Here is a 17,353-nt window from a genome sequence, read left to right as displayed (position 1 = left end):
AAAATGCATTTTCTAAGTTTCTTTAAATTGGTTGGTATATATCCTACTACTGATAAATTTGAACCTATAATAGGTTTAATGATAAATAAATTATAGGGAGAATGGAATCAGTCATTTGATTTTAGAGCATGTAATTGGTGTTGGGTAAAGATTGACTACATTTGGCCACCAGAATGAAAGTTTAGTATGTTCTTGAGGTCTGTTTCTAATACTTATCCTTGATAGCTCATTATTTCCATTATCTTAGAAAAAACTAACTTTAAAAGATGTGGCAGTGGCTTCCCATTTTTGCATCAAAATGACATAATGCATTTGTTAATTTACTTATTCATTGGCAGTAACATCTTGTAAAGTCTTTCCTTTGCCTCTTAGATGTCTGAGTTCTGCTGTGTATTAGAATTGAGCAATCTTGGGGCACCTAGGTGGCTCAGTCAGTTAAGCGTCCAGCGTCAGCTCAGGTCATGATCTTGCTGTTGGAGTTTGAGCCCCATGTTGGGCTCTGTCCTGACCCCTCCCTCACTTGCACTGTCTCTCTCAAAAATAAATACACATTAAAAAAAAAAAAGAATTGAACACTTTTTATTGTCCCCGAATATTCTACATATAGATGCCTCTCATAACCACCCCCCAGAACTTAAGTCCTTAAATTTATTTGTTTACATGTCTGTTGTCTCCTGTCAGACTGGGAATGGACTTTGTCTTTTGGCTTTATATACCTACCTGCTAGTATTATTAGGTATATGATAGATGATGTACTAGAAGTGTGTTTTAGTAATTACAACTTCAGTTTCTCTATAGAGAAAAGACCAATTTACACTTGAAGATTGCTATTTCTAAGATAGTTACCCTTTGTCACTTGCTCATACTGGCCTGCTGAGTGCTAATGTGAAACAAGAAAGAAGGGATGGGTTGATGTTAACTAACTTTCTGATTATTTGACAGGTGTGGGATTATGAGACTGGAGATTTTGAGCGAACCCTTAAGGGGCATACAGACTCTGTACAGGATATTTCGTTTGACCACAGTGGCAAGCTTCTGGCTTCCTGTTCTGCAGATATGACCATTAAACTATGGGATTTTCAGGGCTTTGAATGCATCAGAACCATGCACGGTAAGGGGTAGAGGATAATATTTTGATAGTGATTTGTAATGTGACATTCCAGAGAAAAGAATATTGTTTTCTAATAGTGTGCGGGTTCCCTACATTCGATTCTTAATTGTATCAGTGGAAGAGCATATGATGTGTAGCCCGTGGATAAACCACAGTAGTTGAGAGTTGTTTCAATTATAAGGTTTTAAGTATCTCTTAGTGGTTTATATAAAATACTTAATTCGCTTTCAGGAATATTTTTGGATAAGAAAAACTGTTGGGACATCTGTCTTCAAGAAAAAAAGAAAAATGAAGTTATTGGGGAATTTTTTGTTTTGCTTTTCATTTTCTCACCTGGGAAACAAGTTCATAGAAAGTAGATACAGTAAAAGCTGGAACCTAGCATTTCTTGCTCACTTTATAATGTTGTACATACACTGTAGAATGTGAGCTTGCTTTCCTGGTTCTTGTCATAGAGACTATTCTCTGAGGCACTTGGGCTTTGTGGGAAGAACATGGGCTTTAGAATCAGATATCTGGGTTCAGATCCCTACTTGTTTACTTGTGGCATTGGGAAATTTCAGCTTCTTTCATATGCAAGGTAGAGGTAATAATACCTGTCATAGGATTGTTGTGAAGATAAAATGAGATCATATACATAAATCATCTTGGTTTAGTATCTGGCACATAAGGGGTGCTCACTAAATAAGGATTTTTGTTGTTTCGTTGACCATGATAAAATTTGAACGTTTGGATTTTGTATAAGGAATGAATACATTCTGTGTTGGTAATAAAAGTTTTGTTTTTTTTTTTTAATAGATAATTCAGTGATGTAAGCTATGTGTTTATATAGAAAGTGTAATTTGAAGGGTGTGTTTCCCCCCATATTAAATGGGGAAGCTTACCAGTTAAAGGAATTCTGTTGAATCCTTTCATAAAAACTAGTGTTTATGTTTCTTTAAGTAGCCTGTGTCTTGTTGCTCTGACTTAATGAAGAAGGAAAGTAGGAGATAGAGGCCTCCTGTTACGGAATGAGTAAGTCAAGGGAATAAAAGGCACAGTATGAGGAATATAGTTAAAGACACTGTAATAATGTATATTGACAGATGGCAGCTCCGCTTGTGATGAACATAGCATAATGTATAAACTTCTTAACTGAAACTAATGTAACATTATGTGTCAACTATACTCAAAAACAATTTTTTTTTTAAGAAGAGTTCTTGGGGTGCCTGAGTGGCTCAGTCAGTTAAACATCTGACTTTGGCTCAGGTCATGATCTCATACTTTGTGAGTTTAAGCCCCGCGTGGGGCTTTGTGCTGACAGCTCAGAGCCTGGAGCCTGCTTCACATTCTGTGTCTCCCTCTCTCTCTGCTCATCCCCTGCTAGCACTCTGTCTCTCTCAAAAATAAATAAACATTAAAAAAAAAAAAAAAAAAAGAAGAAGAGTTCTTTCTAACCATTGTATATGTTCCTTAAAATAATGATATTTATGAGGATTCTCTAGGGCTTTTTCCACAAAGGATAACTAATTAGGAATAATGCATATAGAATAATGCATTTCTTTTTTACCCCCATTAACATCAACAACAAAATTTTTCAAACACTATTTTTTGGGGAAATGTTTACCTATTTTGAGGGAGGAGAGTGAGTGGAGGAGGGGCAGAGAGAGAGGGAGAGAGGAGCCCATCGTAAGGCTCAATCCCACGAACCATGAGATCATGACCTGAGCCAAAATCAAGAGTCAAACACTTAACCGACTAGGCCACCCAGATGCCTTGGACCACTATTTTAAATATGGAACCAAATGTGGGGCACCTGGGTGGCTTAGTTGGTTCAGCGTCCGCCTTTGGCTCAGGTCATGATCTCACAGTCTGGGAGTTCGAGCCCTGCATCAGGCTCTGTGCTGACAGCTCAGAGCGTGGAGCCTGCTTTGGATTTTGTGTCTCCCTCTCTCTCTGCCCCTCCCCTGCTCATGCTCTCTTTCTGTCTCAAAAATAAATAAAAACATTTTTTAAAAATTTAAATATGAAACCAAATCTCCATTTTTCTTATTCTTCTGTTTAGCTTTGTAAATCTTATCTCCAGTTTATATCTTAGGATATCAACCATGGAAATTTTTGTGTTTTTCTACTGTTCATATATAAACATTCAGCATATTAATACATCCAAATGCTAATGACACTGATGTTAAAACAGTTTTGTGGTCCTAAATTGAGCTAGCTGCTTTTCATTGTGGATTATTTTAATAAGCTATTATTTTAATAGCTAGCTGCTATTTCACTGTGGATTATTTTATTAAGTTGCTAATTCCTAAACTTTTTTGTGTGTAAATGCAGAGTTTCTTATCAAATTTATTAAAATCCAGTGTATTTAAAGTTGCTGTGGTATTTGAAATCCCATGGTGAAATCTCATGGTAAACTGAGATTTAATTATGCTGTAGATCACTTAATGCATTGCTGTGTTATGTTTTAGGCCATGACCACAATGTCTCTTCAGTAGCCATCATGCCCAATGGAGATCATATAGTGTCTGCCTCAAGGGATAAAACTATAAAAATGTGGGAGGTGCAAACTGGGTAAGTAGGTTTGGTTGAAATGGTGTCAGCTAAAGAGATATTAAACAACCAAACGAAATGTGTTCTGAACCAGTTATTTTGACTTTAACCCAAAATAATTATGGTGCTCGTTGTTATATACTGTAAAAGGAGGTTTGAATCTCTAAATGTTTCCCAAAAAGGAATAGAGAAATTATTAACAAAAAAAAAAATTTCGTGTCCTCGAGAGCCATTTTCTATGCAATGGCTTATTATCTCTGTGGTCTTCTTTTAGGTGATTTCTCTATGGGTTGAAATAAAATGTAAATAACATTTGTGCAGGTAGGCCCCTGTTAGGCTTAATTTGGTTGTGCTTAGAATCACACATGATTGTTATAATAAAATCTTAACCTACTACTAAGTAGTTTTACCCAGATTAGTAGAGTATGCCTTTGTCTCAACAAAGCTATAAATATTTTTGTTAGGTTTATTGTGTGTGTTTAGTTTTAGAAGATTTTATTTCTCTCTATATTTTACCTTCTAGAATGTGTTGATTGGTTAGCTCCTTAATGATACTTCCATCAGCTTATTTTGACTGATGTTTGATTTTCCGACCTGTCCCCATCTTTCATTAACCATGAATGTACATTTATTGTGCTGACTCACATATGATTACCCTAACATGGTGCCGTCCTCTTTATTCCAGTACGTACGTAGCTAGTTTTACATTGCTCCTGGGAAGTATCCCAGTGATTGCCATTCATGATGTAGATTATTATTTATTTTGACAGCTACTGTGTGAAGACATTCACAGGACACAGAGAATGGGTACGTATGGTGCGGCCAAATCAGGATGGCACTCTGATAGCCAGCTGTTCAAATGATCAGACCGTGCGCGTATGGGTCGTAGCAACAAAGGAATGCAAGGCTGAGCTTCGAGAACATGAGCATGTGGTAGAATGTATTTCCTGGGCTCCAGAAAGCTCATATTCTTCCATCTCTGAAGCAACAGGATCTGAGGTATGTGATTTATATATCATTTCATGATTTGATCGCTGGTATCAGAATCTTAGATAACTTCTGATTCTGTTTCAGGGCAGTTAATGCATTGAAAAATCTGTATCCCAGAATTCTGAATCTTGAAACTCTTTACTCTTTTGAACTTGCAGAAATGTTTATATTTTTTAACTAGTGATTATTATTGCTGTCAGCTGACCCGTGATTTGGGCTGGGGATGGTGGACCCGCCTGAAGAGTAAAAGTGGTCATTAAATTTATAAGAAATGCCATTGTTATAAGAGTATAGCAACTGGTGCAAAATAAAACTTACGGGAGAAGTTAAAAGTTATCTTTTAGAAGAATAGCCTTCTTTAATGAGTGTAATTATTTATAAATTTATGGTGGAATGCAGTTCAGTATTTAAATATTTATTTTAAACAGAATATTTCATATGAAGGCCTCTTGATACTCTTGATCACTAGAAGCACTAGCTGAATCTGTCTGGAGTTTTATTTATTTGTGTGTTTTAAGTTTTTATTTGAATCACCCATCCTCCATCCATCTCCCCTCTGGTAACCATCAGTTTGTTCTCTGTAGTTAAGAATCTGTTTCTTGGTTTGTTGCTCTCTTTTTTCCCCTCCTTTGCTCATTTAAATTCCACATGCAAGTGAAATCTTACGGTATTTGTTTTTCTCTGACTTATTTCACTTAGTATTATACTCTCTAGCTCCATCCGTGTCATTGCAAATGGCAAGATTTCATTCTTTTTTGTGAATGAATAATATTCCATTGTGTGTATGTATGTATATATATCTTCTTTATCCATTCATCAGTTGATGTACACTTGGGTTGCTTCCATATCTTGGCTATTATAAACAATGCTGCTGTAAGGGTGCATGTATGTCCCTTTGAATTAGTGGAATATTTTTTTCTTTCTTTTTCTTTCTTTCTTTCTTTTCTTTTCTTTTCTTTTCTTTCTTTCTTTCTTTCTTTCTTTCTTCCTTTCTTTTCCTTTCCTTTTCTTTTCTTTTCTTTTCTTTTCTTTTCTTTTCTTTTCTTTTCTTTCTTTTCTATTCTTTGGGTAAATACCCAGTAGTACAATTTACAATTACTGGATCATAAGTCGTTCTATTTTATACTTTTTGAGGAACTTCCATACTGTTTTCCAGAGTGGCTGCACCAGTTTGCATTCCCACCAATAGCGCAAGAGGGTTCCCCTTTCTCTATGTCCTCGCCAACACCTGTTGTTTCTTGTGTCTTTTATTTTAGCCATTCTGACAGGTGTGAGGGGATACCTCATTGTAGTTTTGATTTGCATTTCCCTAATGATAGTGATGGTGAGCATCTTTTCATACGCGTGTTGGCCAACTGTATGTCTTCTTTGGAGAAGTGTCTGTTCATGTCACCTCATTTTTTAACTGGATTTGTTTTTTTGGGTGTTGAGTTATAGAAGTTCTTTATATTTTGGGGGTACTAACTCTGTATCAGATATGTCATTTTGCAGATACCTTCTCCCATTCGGTAGGTTGCCTTTTTGTTTTATTGTTTCCTTTGCTGTACAGAAGCTTTTTATTTTGATATATAGTCCCAGTAATTTATTTTTGCTTTTGTTTCTTTTTCTTTGCCTCAGGGGACCTATTTAGAAAAAAGGTGATACAGCCAGTGTCAGAGAAATTACTGCCTATGTTTTCTTCTAGGATTTTTATGATTTCAGATCTCATATTTAGGTCTTTAATCCATTTTGAATTTATTTTTGTGTGTGGTGTAAGAAAGTGGCCCAGTTTCATTCTTTTGCATGCTGCTGTCCAGTTTTCCCAACACCATTTGTTGAAGAGACTATATTTCCCTTTGGGTATTCTTTCCAGCTTTGTCAGAGATTAATTGACCATATAATTGTGGGTTTGTTTCTGGATTTTCTATTCTTTTCCATTGATCTGTATGTCTATTTTTGTGCCAGTACCATAGTGTTTTGCTTACTACAACTTTGTGATAAAACTTGAAGTCTGGAATTGTGATGCCTCCCCAGCTTTGCTGTTCTTTTTCGGGATTGCTTTGGCTGTTTGGGGTCTTTTTAGACATTTTAACAATATGTGCTCAGTCCGTGAACATGGAATGTCATTCCATTTCTTTGTGTTGTCTTCAATTTCTTTCACCACTGTTTTCTGGTTTTCAGAGTACAGATCTTTCACCTCTTTGGTTAGGTTTATTCCTAGGTATCTTATTATTTTTTGGTGCCATTGTAAATGGGATTGTTTTCTTAATTTGTCTTTCTGCTGCTTCATTATTGGCTTTTAGAAATGCAACAGATTTCTGTACTTTTTTTTTTTTTTTTTTTTTGGTATCCTGCAACTTTACTGAATTTGCTTATCAGTTCTAGAAATTTTTTGGTGGAGTCTTTTGGGCTTTCTACTCAGGAGTTTTATATTTCGTCATGGTTCTTAATTTTTACTTTTCATGATTTCAGTTTTTATGATTAATAACTTAATAATAAATTACAGACTATTGTTTCTTTGAATAAATTATATGAGCCAAAATTGACCATGTTCCTTTTTTATAGAGACAGTCCTATCGTGGATATTTTAATTATATTTTAATAAATGAATGAAAAGAATCTTCTTCCCCTACCCCCACCCTTCACCCCCCAAAATTATTTTTCTGAAATGAAACTTCTGTAGTAATCTCTTAAATTTTGGCTGGCTGTTTGGTTGCATTTTCAAATTCTTTTTACTGCCCTCTGGTGGTGGTTACTTACCATGTCATAAAGTTGATTCTGGCTTGGATGTTATATAAAGACTGAATTAGTTTTCAATTTTTTTCTTGATTCCAGAAGTCTTGAGCAATAAATTTATCATCTGTTAGTATCATAGAAACTGAGTCTTAACCTAAATGGAGATTTTCTATTTTCATATTATCTGGGTCCTTCCTGTGTAGCCTACATATGTCAAAAAAGACTTGTGTATTTTGATAGAGGAAAATAAAATGAGTAAGTCCTAGAGATCTAATTGTACAGCTTGGTGACTATAGTTAACAATACTGTGTTGTATATGTGTGAAATTTGCTAAAAGGGTAGCTCTAAAGCGGGGGATCGTTATACGAGGCAATGGATATGTTAACTAACCTGATTATGATGATCATTTTACCATGTATATGTATCTCAGTATCAAATTGTGTATAGTAAACATACACAATATTTATTTGTCTCCCAAAATTGCATTTCTGTAAAATTGAAAATATAGATCATTGTTAGAAGTTATCTAAAGTCTTCACTTAACTTCTTACATGGGAAACTTAATTTTTGTATGTTTTCTGTAGACTAAAAAAAGTGGCAAGCCTGGGCCATTCTTACTGTCTGGATCCAGAGACAAGACTATTAAGATGTGGGACGTCAGTACTGGCATGTGCCTTATGACCCTAGTAAGTTTGCATAATATTAACTGCTTCTTTTGAAGCTTACTATGTTTATATTTTGGGGGGTTAGATGCCTTGTGATATCTTACTAAATAATCTGAATTAGTCCAGGCTTTAAAATAACTTCTTTATAAAGATAATTTTTCTTAAACTTTTGTAATTCCATTGTTAACAGTGAAATGAAAGTTATTCCTGTAGGGATGCTTGGATGGCTCAAGGTTAAGCTTCCAACTTTGGCTCAGGTCATGATCTCACATTTCATGAGTTTGAGTCCCGCATCAGGCTCTCTGCTTCGGATCCTCGGTCCCTCTCTCTGCTCCTTCCCCACTTGCACTCTTTCTTTCAAAAATAAACACTTAAAAAGGTAAAAGAAAATTACTCCTGTAGAATGTCATGTTATAAAAAGGATCTACAAAGCCATTAATGCTAGGAGGGAGATCCTAGCTCACTTTATCTTTAAAAATTCTATATCTCCTATGGGGAAAAATAGTATTATTACAGACCCATTCATTTTTTAAAGTGTTTGATTCTGTATTTCACGGTATTTAATTTTAATATGAATCCTATTGACATATTCATATGGTCTTCTTTATTTGTTTCATTTTACCATTGTGACGTTAATGTTGTTACCTAGCTTTACGGCTTAGAAATGTTTATTTCATTTCAGGAGTGCCAGAATTTAATATTAGGATATATAAATGATAGTACAAGATTGTGGGCATTTTTATTTGCCTAAGGGAGCAATAAGGGGATCTGTGGGCATTAACAATTTTTGTTAATTAACAATTTTTGTAATTTGGCATCCGTTTGTTTTAGAGACGTTTTAGGTACTAACCATACCTTGAAGTGATGGTCTCTGTAAGATATGGTAGACACTTTGGAAGTATCATCAAGAATTGATTAGAAAATTAAACTCTCCTCTAACAGTATTCTGAGCTGAGTTCAGATACACTGTATCACTATTTAAAAAGGTGATCTGCAGAGCTACCTGGCTGGCTCAGTTGGTAGAGCATGCAGCTCTTGACCTCAGGATTATGTGTTTGGGACCCACATTGGGTGTAGAGATTGCTTAAAAATAAAATCTTAGGGGCACCTGGGTGGCTTGGTCTGACTTTGAGTGTCTGACTTTGGCCCAGGTCATGATCTCACAATTTGTGAATTTGAGCCCTGCATCAGGTTCTCTGCTGTCAGCACAGAACCCATTTCGGATCCTCTGTCTCCCTCTCTCTCTGACTCTCTTTCAAAAATGAATATTTAAAATAAAATAAAATCTTAAAGAAAAGGGAAGCATGTGCTCTCCTCCCCTGTAAGAACAGAGGTCACCTTAATTTCTCCCGAGGTTTCTGGCTCCTGTTTTTCACCTGAAGGATAGTACTTTTTACTGCTTTATTTTGGTGTAGCCATGGAAATGTGATTTTGTATTTTACTTTTAAAATACATTTTGTATTGGCGCGCCTGGGTGGCTCAGTCAGTTAACCATCCAACTTTGACTCAGGTCATGATCTCTCAGTTCATGAGTTTGAGCCCTGCATCAGGCTTTGTGCTGACAGCTCAGAGCCTGCTTCTGATTCTGTACCTCTCTCTCTCTCTCTCTCTCTCTCTCTCTCTCTGTCCCTCCCCTGCTGACACTGTCTCTCTCTCTCTCTCCCTCAAAAATAAATAAACATTAAAAAAAATTGTTTTAAATAGATTTTGTACTTAACTTTTGTTGAGACTTCTACCTCTCGTCATTGGTGACTTTTATAGGTCACTACAGTAGAACAAGGTATTTTATTTATTTATTTAAGTTTATTTTGAGAGAAAGTGGGTGCAGGGCAAGGGCACAGAGAGAGTGGAAGAATCCCAAGCAGGCTCCACACTGTCTGTGCAGAGCCTGATGTGGGGCTGGATCCCACGAACTGTGAGCTCATGACCTGGGCTGAAACCAAGAGTTGGATGCTTACCCGACTGAGCCATCCAGGCACCCTGGTCAAAGAATATGTTACGTTGGTCATCTGTCTTTTTTTGTTTTTCTTTCTTCTTTCTTTTTATTTTTTTTTTTTAAACTCCCCTTGGGTTCTTTTATAAAAGCAGTATGGTTATTTACATTATAGAAAAATTAGAAATATACAGAAAAGCTAAAAGAAGAAAATAAAAATCACCCATATACAGCTCTGTCATACCTAATAAAACCTACCAAGTTTGTTTAAGTTTATTTACTTATTTTGAGAGAGAGAGAAGGAGACAAAGGATCTGAAGCGGACTCTGTGCTGACAGTAGAGAGCCCAATGCAGGGCTCAAACTCACCAACCGTGAGATCATGACCTAGGCAATGTCAGAAACTTAACTAACTGAACCATCCAGGTGCCCCTCTTTTCTTTTTTTTTTTTAATTAATTTTTTTTATGTTTGAGAGGGAGACGGAGTACAGGCAGGGGAGGGGCAGAGAGAGAGGGAGACACAGAATCTGAAGCAGGCACCAGGCTCTGAGCTATCAGCATAGAGCCTGGTGTGGGGCTCAAACTCAAGAGTGCGAAATCATGACCTGAGCTGTGAAGTTGGCCACTTAACTGACTGAGCCACCCAGATGCCCCTCCCCCCAACCCCCACCTGCTTTTTTTTTTTTAATGTTTATTTATTTTTGAAAGAGAGAGAATCCAAAGCAGGCTCCAGGCTCTGAGCTGTCAGCACAGAGCCCAACGTGGAACTCAAACTCATGAACCATGAGATCATGACCTGAGCCGAAATTAGACACGTAAACCATTGACTGAATCACCTAGGCGCCCCTACCAAGTTTTCTTTTTTTAGTCTAGGGCTGTCCAGTAGAACTCTCTGTGATGATGTTCTGTATCTGTACTATCCATCATTATAGCTACTAGCCACATGCAGCTGTTGAGCTCTTGAAATGTGGCTAATGAGACTGAGGACTCAATTGCTGATAGTATTAATATTTTAGTTTATATTTTAAAAACTACATGTGACTAAATGGCTACCCTGTTGGACTGTTCAGCACCAAGCCATTGTCTTAAATTTCTATGTAGAGGAATATGGTGGATATATATTTGGCTCCAAATATTTTAACATATATCTCCTAAGAATAAAGGTGTTCTATATAACCACAATAAAATGATTATACTCAAGAAACAACATTGGGGTGCCTGACTGACGCAGTCGGTAGAGCACGTGACTCTTGATCTTGGGGTCATGAGTTTGAGACCCACATTGGGCATAGACATTAAAAACATGATTAAAAAAAAGAAAAGAAACTTAGCATTAATACTACATATTCACATTTTCTCTAGTTATCCACTAGTGCCCTTTATAACTGTATTGTAGCCACCACCCAGGAGCCAGTCAAGCATCACACATAATATTTACTGGTCATGCCTTATTAGTTTCCAGTTTCCTTTAATCTAGAAAAATTCCCTACACTTTTTTGGGGGGATGTGGGGTTCTTTTTTGGCATTGATGTTTTGGGTACATGTAGCTTCACTGCTTTGAGTAATGACTGAACTATTTTCTTAGATGCCGTTTAAATATTTTATCCCTTTATTAAGTTGAACACCTTTTGTTTTTAAGGTGGGTCATGATAACTGGGTACGTGGAGTTCTGTTCCATTCTGGGGGGAAGTTTATTTTGAGTTGTGCTGATGACAAGACCCTCCGTGTGTGGGATTACAAGAACAAGCGATGCATGAAGACCCTCAATGCGCATGAACACTTTGTTACCTCCTTGGGTATGTACGAGTAAGGAGATTTCTTAAGTAGATTTTGGAGTGCGAGACACAAACAGTTTTATGTAATCATGAGAAATTTTCCAGGTAAGAAATGACCTGTGCTTTCAGGACAGACTAGAGAAGACAGTTTAAAAACTTTGTGGATTCCTACCATTTGTTTTAAATTCTCCTTTCCTTAACTCTCTCTTTCCATCATCAGCCTTATAATAAAAAAAAATTACTTTCTCCATTGCACAACATTGGTTTTGGAAACTAGGATTGTGAAGAGGATGCTTACTAACCACTCTGATGGGTAATTTTCTTCCCCTACTAGTTTGTAAGTTTCTCAAAGGAAATCTTACTCAGCCTTTTTCCCTCTGGCAGGTTTATACTCTCATGTACTGGGGACTCACTGAATTAAGTCTAATAAACAGCCTCAGTGTCATCTAGACCTAAATCTAGAATATAAGATAGTGAATACATTAAAAATATAATACACCCAGGGTATGATGGATCTAATGATAAAAATAAAGCCTCAGTAGAATAGGGCCAATGCCTACCTCACAGGATTGTTAAAAGAATTAAACATGAATATATTGCATTAGTACTAAGCCTGGAACATAGTAAGTTAAGTAAGTAGATACATTAGAGCTACCCTTGTTGTTAGATTCGAGTGAAACATTCAGCCTTAGTTGGGATGGGGGTAATGGGCGTAGGTATTTTTATTGAAGTGTTAATATAGGATTTAATCATTAAGTCTCAGCTTCGCTAACCCAGGGGTGTATGTGTGGGTGTGTATAGAAAAAAATGAGCATTCCTGGCACGTGGACTTGCTTATTTTGTGGCTTGTTAAAAATTTTATCTGGGTTTAAAATAAGCCTTTTCTTTTTCTTTCAGATTTCCATAAGACGGCACCATATGTGGTTACTGGCAGTGTAGATCAAACAGTAAAGGTGTGGGAGTGCCGTTGATTGAGTCTCATTTGGCCCCTCCTCCCATTTTTCCTCTGGATGCACTCTGATGATACCATGGTTACCCCATTGAGCTCTGTTTAAATAAATATTGTCCTTTCATGTAAATTATTCTGGATGTAGATTGAGCTTATTAAATGTTACACACAAAGTATTCATGCATGGTGAATCCAAATTGTATACTGTAAATTTACATACGTTGTCTAGAAGTACCATAGGGTTTAAAAACCTGGGCTGGCATTGGTCACACCAGGCCTAAGAAGGCAGAAGTTGAATAAATTGAACTAGGGCACTAAACTGAATAGTTGACAGTGTCATTTTATGTTGGATTATTAATTCCTGTTTTTCTTTCTGCTATCTGTTGGTGCCTGACTTGATGGCCTCATTTGGGGAAAAGTGGTGATTATTAGGGCTTTTTCTGAAATGTGTATCTATGTAACATCACTTAAGTGTGCTTAATAAATCTTCTTTAAGGATGTTAGATGATAAGGCTACAATTCAAAATCTTCTGAACCATCTATGTAATTAATGGGGATTACACATTGGAATTTTTGTCATGACACATTTGCCAAATCAATAGGACACATTTGTTTTGGCAGCCTATCAGGCAGAGGCTAGTGGTATATTTATGTACGGAAATGACTGTAAATCTCAAATAAGAAAAATCTCAGCAGCTAATAGCAAATCATTTCTTTCATTTGGGTCCTAATGCTTTGTAAACAGGTTGAAAAACACTGTAATTCTCTAAGCTTCTATTTTTCACACTAGACACACTCGTAGTTGTCTTCTCATACTGTTAGACTGTGCAGTGACGTGACTCCCAAGTAGAATTTAATCTTCCCGTTGAGTGTGTCATGGTACAAATCACTATTTGTTTTCGATGTTCTTTAGGGATGTGCAATGTGCATTACATAATGACAAATACGGAAAAGGTTATGTTTGCCCATCTGAAGGGAGTGGGAGAAATACAGCAGTTTGTTCTTCAACACAAATCTGATACTGATTTGAACTGTATTTAACTTACAAGTTGAAAACAAGACAGGGTTTAATGGAGCATGCATAAAAATGTACTGTGTTTTCACCTTTTGTTTATATATAAATGTTATATGGGCCTATCTGTAAGTGGATAAGTCTGTATATGTATATCACACACATACAACCTCCATATCCTTGGGTCCTGGGCTTTCGAAGAAGTGCTAAAATGTACAAGTAGAATAAATTTTGCCGTGGAGTACCATGCTTTAGAACAAGCCCTTTTTGATCCTAATGCTTCTGAAAACTAGGTCTGACTCTGTGGGAATTGTTCCCAGCTAAAAGGAAAAGCACCCCCCGCTCCATTTGGCTGTTCAGCATTTTATGCATCCTTGATACATTGTATATTGTGATCCAAAGTTACTACAAGTAGGCTTAAGAGAATTTTTATCTATGACTTTGGAAACAATATTTCATTGCAGATTATTAAATAATTCTATTGCTTAGCTAACCAACAGCTTTTTTTTTAAGGTCATTTGAAAAGTTAACAGAACAGTGAAATAACAAAGACAGTTTAACAAAGAAACTTACTCTGAATTGCATTTTATTCATTTGCATAATATGTGATTTTTAAAATGTCCCTTTTTAGTATTTAATGGAAATTTGGTTCTTGAAAAAGACAAAGGGTTAGAGTTAATGTCCTGTAGATACACACACAGAGACTAGGCCTTACGTTTACTAGAAGCAGCTTTACGTCTAACTTGTGTCTTTTTGTTTGTTTGCTTTGTTTTTAATAATTCCTGAGAGACGTCTCTGGAAGGAAAAGTGTTTTGAGAACTAATGGCTACTTTTGAAGACAAAAATTACAACTTAAGCTAATTCCTTACATACAGTAGAATAACTTTCAGGACAATATTGCCTCACAACCCTGCTCACATTGAGAAGTCTTTTTTGTTTGTTTGTTTGTTTCTTTTTAGCTGTTCTGACTGGATTTTTCTACAAATGCTATGGAAGATATCTTTGTTCTCGTTTGCTGCTATTTCCTGTCCTATTTTAAGAAATATAAATACATAGAAATGGTGCATCTTAACATTTGTTTGTACATGTATAAATGTCTTGTATTTTAATTCATTTTTAGCATGTAGCAACACGAATTGTTTAAGGGTAAGCCACAACATCTAGAAATCACTCATAGATACGAACAATAAAGGAAAAAAATGGTACCGATTTAGGAGGAAACAAAGCTGCTGTCCACTGGGTTTTCCCCCCTGCAGCACACAGTGACTTTCATTGACAAAGGAGGAGAAACAATATTACTCTGTAAACAAAGTTATCCTTACTTGGGAGATTGCCACAGCCTGCTGCTTAGTTGAGTTACCAGACATCCTCCGTTTAAGAAGCAGCAAACATTGAATCTCAGGGATGGTCCTCAACTGGATCCAAATGTAACGAGCCCTGTTTGAATAATGAAGGGGGGTGGGGGAGAGTGGATCCATCCATAATCCGGAATCGGATGTGCAGCGGTTTCCTGCACTGTTGTTTGACGCTGCCCTGTTGATGCCCTTTCTTCCTGTTTCCTCCGTTTTCTCTGTCTGCTGTCTAACCCTGTGCCTTGCCTGGGATAAGTACAATGATGAGGTTACTGGTTTGGATTGTAAGTAGAGGAATTTATTAACTGGTTTAGAGGTTCACTGCTGCTTTGTCACTTTCTCAATCAAATTGGTCACTTAATTTAAGAAATAAAAAGCTGGTAGAATTGCATCCTCAGATGATTATTTGACTTTGTGTGTGTGAAAAGACATTCCAGTGCCACCCTGATATAATGTGCCCAAGAAGTCCTAGCTGCACTCTTGGAAGTGCGAGCCACAGAAACTGTGGTTTAGACGTTGCTTGGAGAATAGTTGCTTTTTGACATGGCATCTTGCACTTTAGGAGACTAAGACCGTCCTGTTTTGTCTATGTGTGGTGTGACCAATGGTGTGCCCAGAGCACTGCTCTAAAAATCACTAGTGTGTTAGCAAGTCGTCCAGGCTGTGGAGCGCTCGCTGTAGTCTTCGGAAGCTTTGGCTCTAGATCACCAAGCCCAGTCTCCTTACTGTCAGTGCCCTGCTCTCCTGTTTGCCTCTTTCTGTTTCTGTGTGAACTTCCAGGTAAAATCACGCATTAAATAGTTTTCTTTTAAATTCACTTAAAGAAAAACTATTTAAAAGTAAAGGATATTTTGTTTTGTTGACAGTGGTGGCTTGATAATCCTTAAGCAACTGAAGTTAAAATTGTTGAAGGAAAAGGCACTTAAAATGGTTACTCTTTCTGTCCAGCTGTATATAAGTCCAATGTGTTAATTAATCTAGATGATGCAAAGAAGAATCTCCTGGTAGAGAAGCGACATGTACAAAATTGGTGAAAAAGGTTTTGGGTTTTTTTTTTTTTCTTTTTTTTTCTTTTCAGTAGGGTGGGGGGGAGGGCAAGCTGGATTTACAAGTCACAACTGGACTGGACTGGCCTTTTTATCTTTCCACTCTATCATGTAAGTAGCTGCTTTCTTGTCCTGCCTATCCTTCAGGCATCCCTAAAGCTCACTCTGAAGATAGAAACAAACACAAAATCTTCGAGTTAGAAGTTGATCTGACACTGACATGAAGGCAAGCATTGATTTCATATGAATGTTGCAGAGGTGGTGGTGATTGGAGAAAACAGTTCCCAGATTGTAAGAGTTAACTGAAGATATTGACACAATTAAAAAAAAAAAATCAGTAAAGGAATGTATATAATATTGCTCTTGTGTTTTACAGTAAGATTTGTTGCTCTCAGACTGTGTAAAACAAAATTTATTCATGTTTTCTGCATATTAAAAAATCCTATTGTACCAATTGGTAAACTATTAAATGCCTATAAAACTAGATGTGATTTTTTTTTTTTTTTTTTTTTTTTTTTTTTTTTTTTGGTGTCCCTGTGCAGAGACTTAAAGCTTTTTAGTGGAGTCCTCATTGGAGATGGGGCTGTGTTCAACACCTGTCGTAGAGTAAGATGCAAATTGGTGGCAGGGCCTTGATGGAAGTCTTTTTCTCTAGGGCAGCGGTGGCACTGCCTTTACTGTCTGCTTCCTTCACCTTATTAGGAGATCAGGAGCGGTGGCTGCAGGAGCTCTTGCCATGGTGGTGGACTTGCAGAGCTCAGACTGTTCTCTGAGGCACCACCCTCCCCTCCAGCAGCCCTTTCCGACAGGGACTCATCTGCCCAGGCACCGGAGAGCTGATGATGCCAGGAATGACCTGTTGTAAGCCGCAAAAAAAGTCCCCCCCCCCCCCCCCCCGCCCAAGAAGACTTGCCCCTCTTGTGGTCAGGGCCCAGAGATAAGGGTCCTGTCCCCTTTGTTCTATTAATGAATGAGCCTCTTGTTCTGGCCAGTGGTCTTGGATTCTTGGAAGATTCTAAGTACTTTAAATTTGGGTTGAAATGTCAAAATCCTCTTCACTCTTGCCCCAGATGCCCCATGGCTTTCCCTCTGCTTTATACATGTTGCCTATGACCTACCTTCCGTCCCCTACTACCGCTCGGCACCTGTAGTGGCCATGAAGTCTCCAGCCTTTTTCATGTATTAAGGACAAGTTGAATGATGTGGTGGCTCTTTACTTCCAGCCCAGTTGTTTTCTTGCCTTCTGTTGGGAGTAGCCTCTCCCCTACCT

The 17,353-nt window shown here is 37.2% G+C and overlaps 1 protein-coding gene across 2 annotated transcripts in view; it reads left to right on the top strand.

Moving 5' to 3' along the window:
- The window catches only part of PAFAH1B1 (platelet activating factor acetylhydrolase 1b regulatory subunit 1), a 77,472-nt gene extending 60,905 nt beyond the window's left edge, over positions 1 to 16,567 (top strand). For both annotated transcript variants that reach the window (XM_030297079.1, XM_030297080.1), the window contains 6 exons: positions 943 to 1,111; positions 3,565 to 3,667; positions 4,417 to 4,645; positions 7,936 to 8,037; positions 11,589 to 11,745; positions 12,622 to 16,567. In XM_030297079.1, coding sequence (XP_030152939.1) covers positions 943 to 1,111; positions 3,565 to 3,667; positions 4,417 to 4,645; positions 7,936 to 8,037; positions 11,589 to 11,745; positions 12,622 to 12,695 — 834 coding nt within the window. In that variant the 3' untranslated portion in view covers positions 12,696 to 16,567. The remainder of the gene's footprint in view (positions 1 to 942; positions 1,112 to 3,564; positions 3,668 to 4,416; positions 4,646 to 7,935; positions 8,038 to 11,588; positions 11,746 to 12,621) is intronic.
- The last annotated feature ends 786 nt before the right edge of the window (positions 16,568 to 17,353 follow it).

This window comes from Lynx canadensis, chromosome E1 (genome assembly GCF_007474595.2).
Source record: "Lynx canadensis isolate LIC74 chromosome E1, mLynCan4.pri.v2, whole genome shotgun sequence".
NCBI lineage: Eukaryota > Metazoa > Chordata > Mammalia > Carnivora > Felidae > Lynx > Lynx canadensis.
This window is presented reverse-complemented; position numbering and strand designations above follow the sequence as displayed.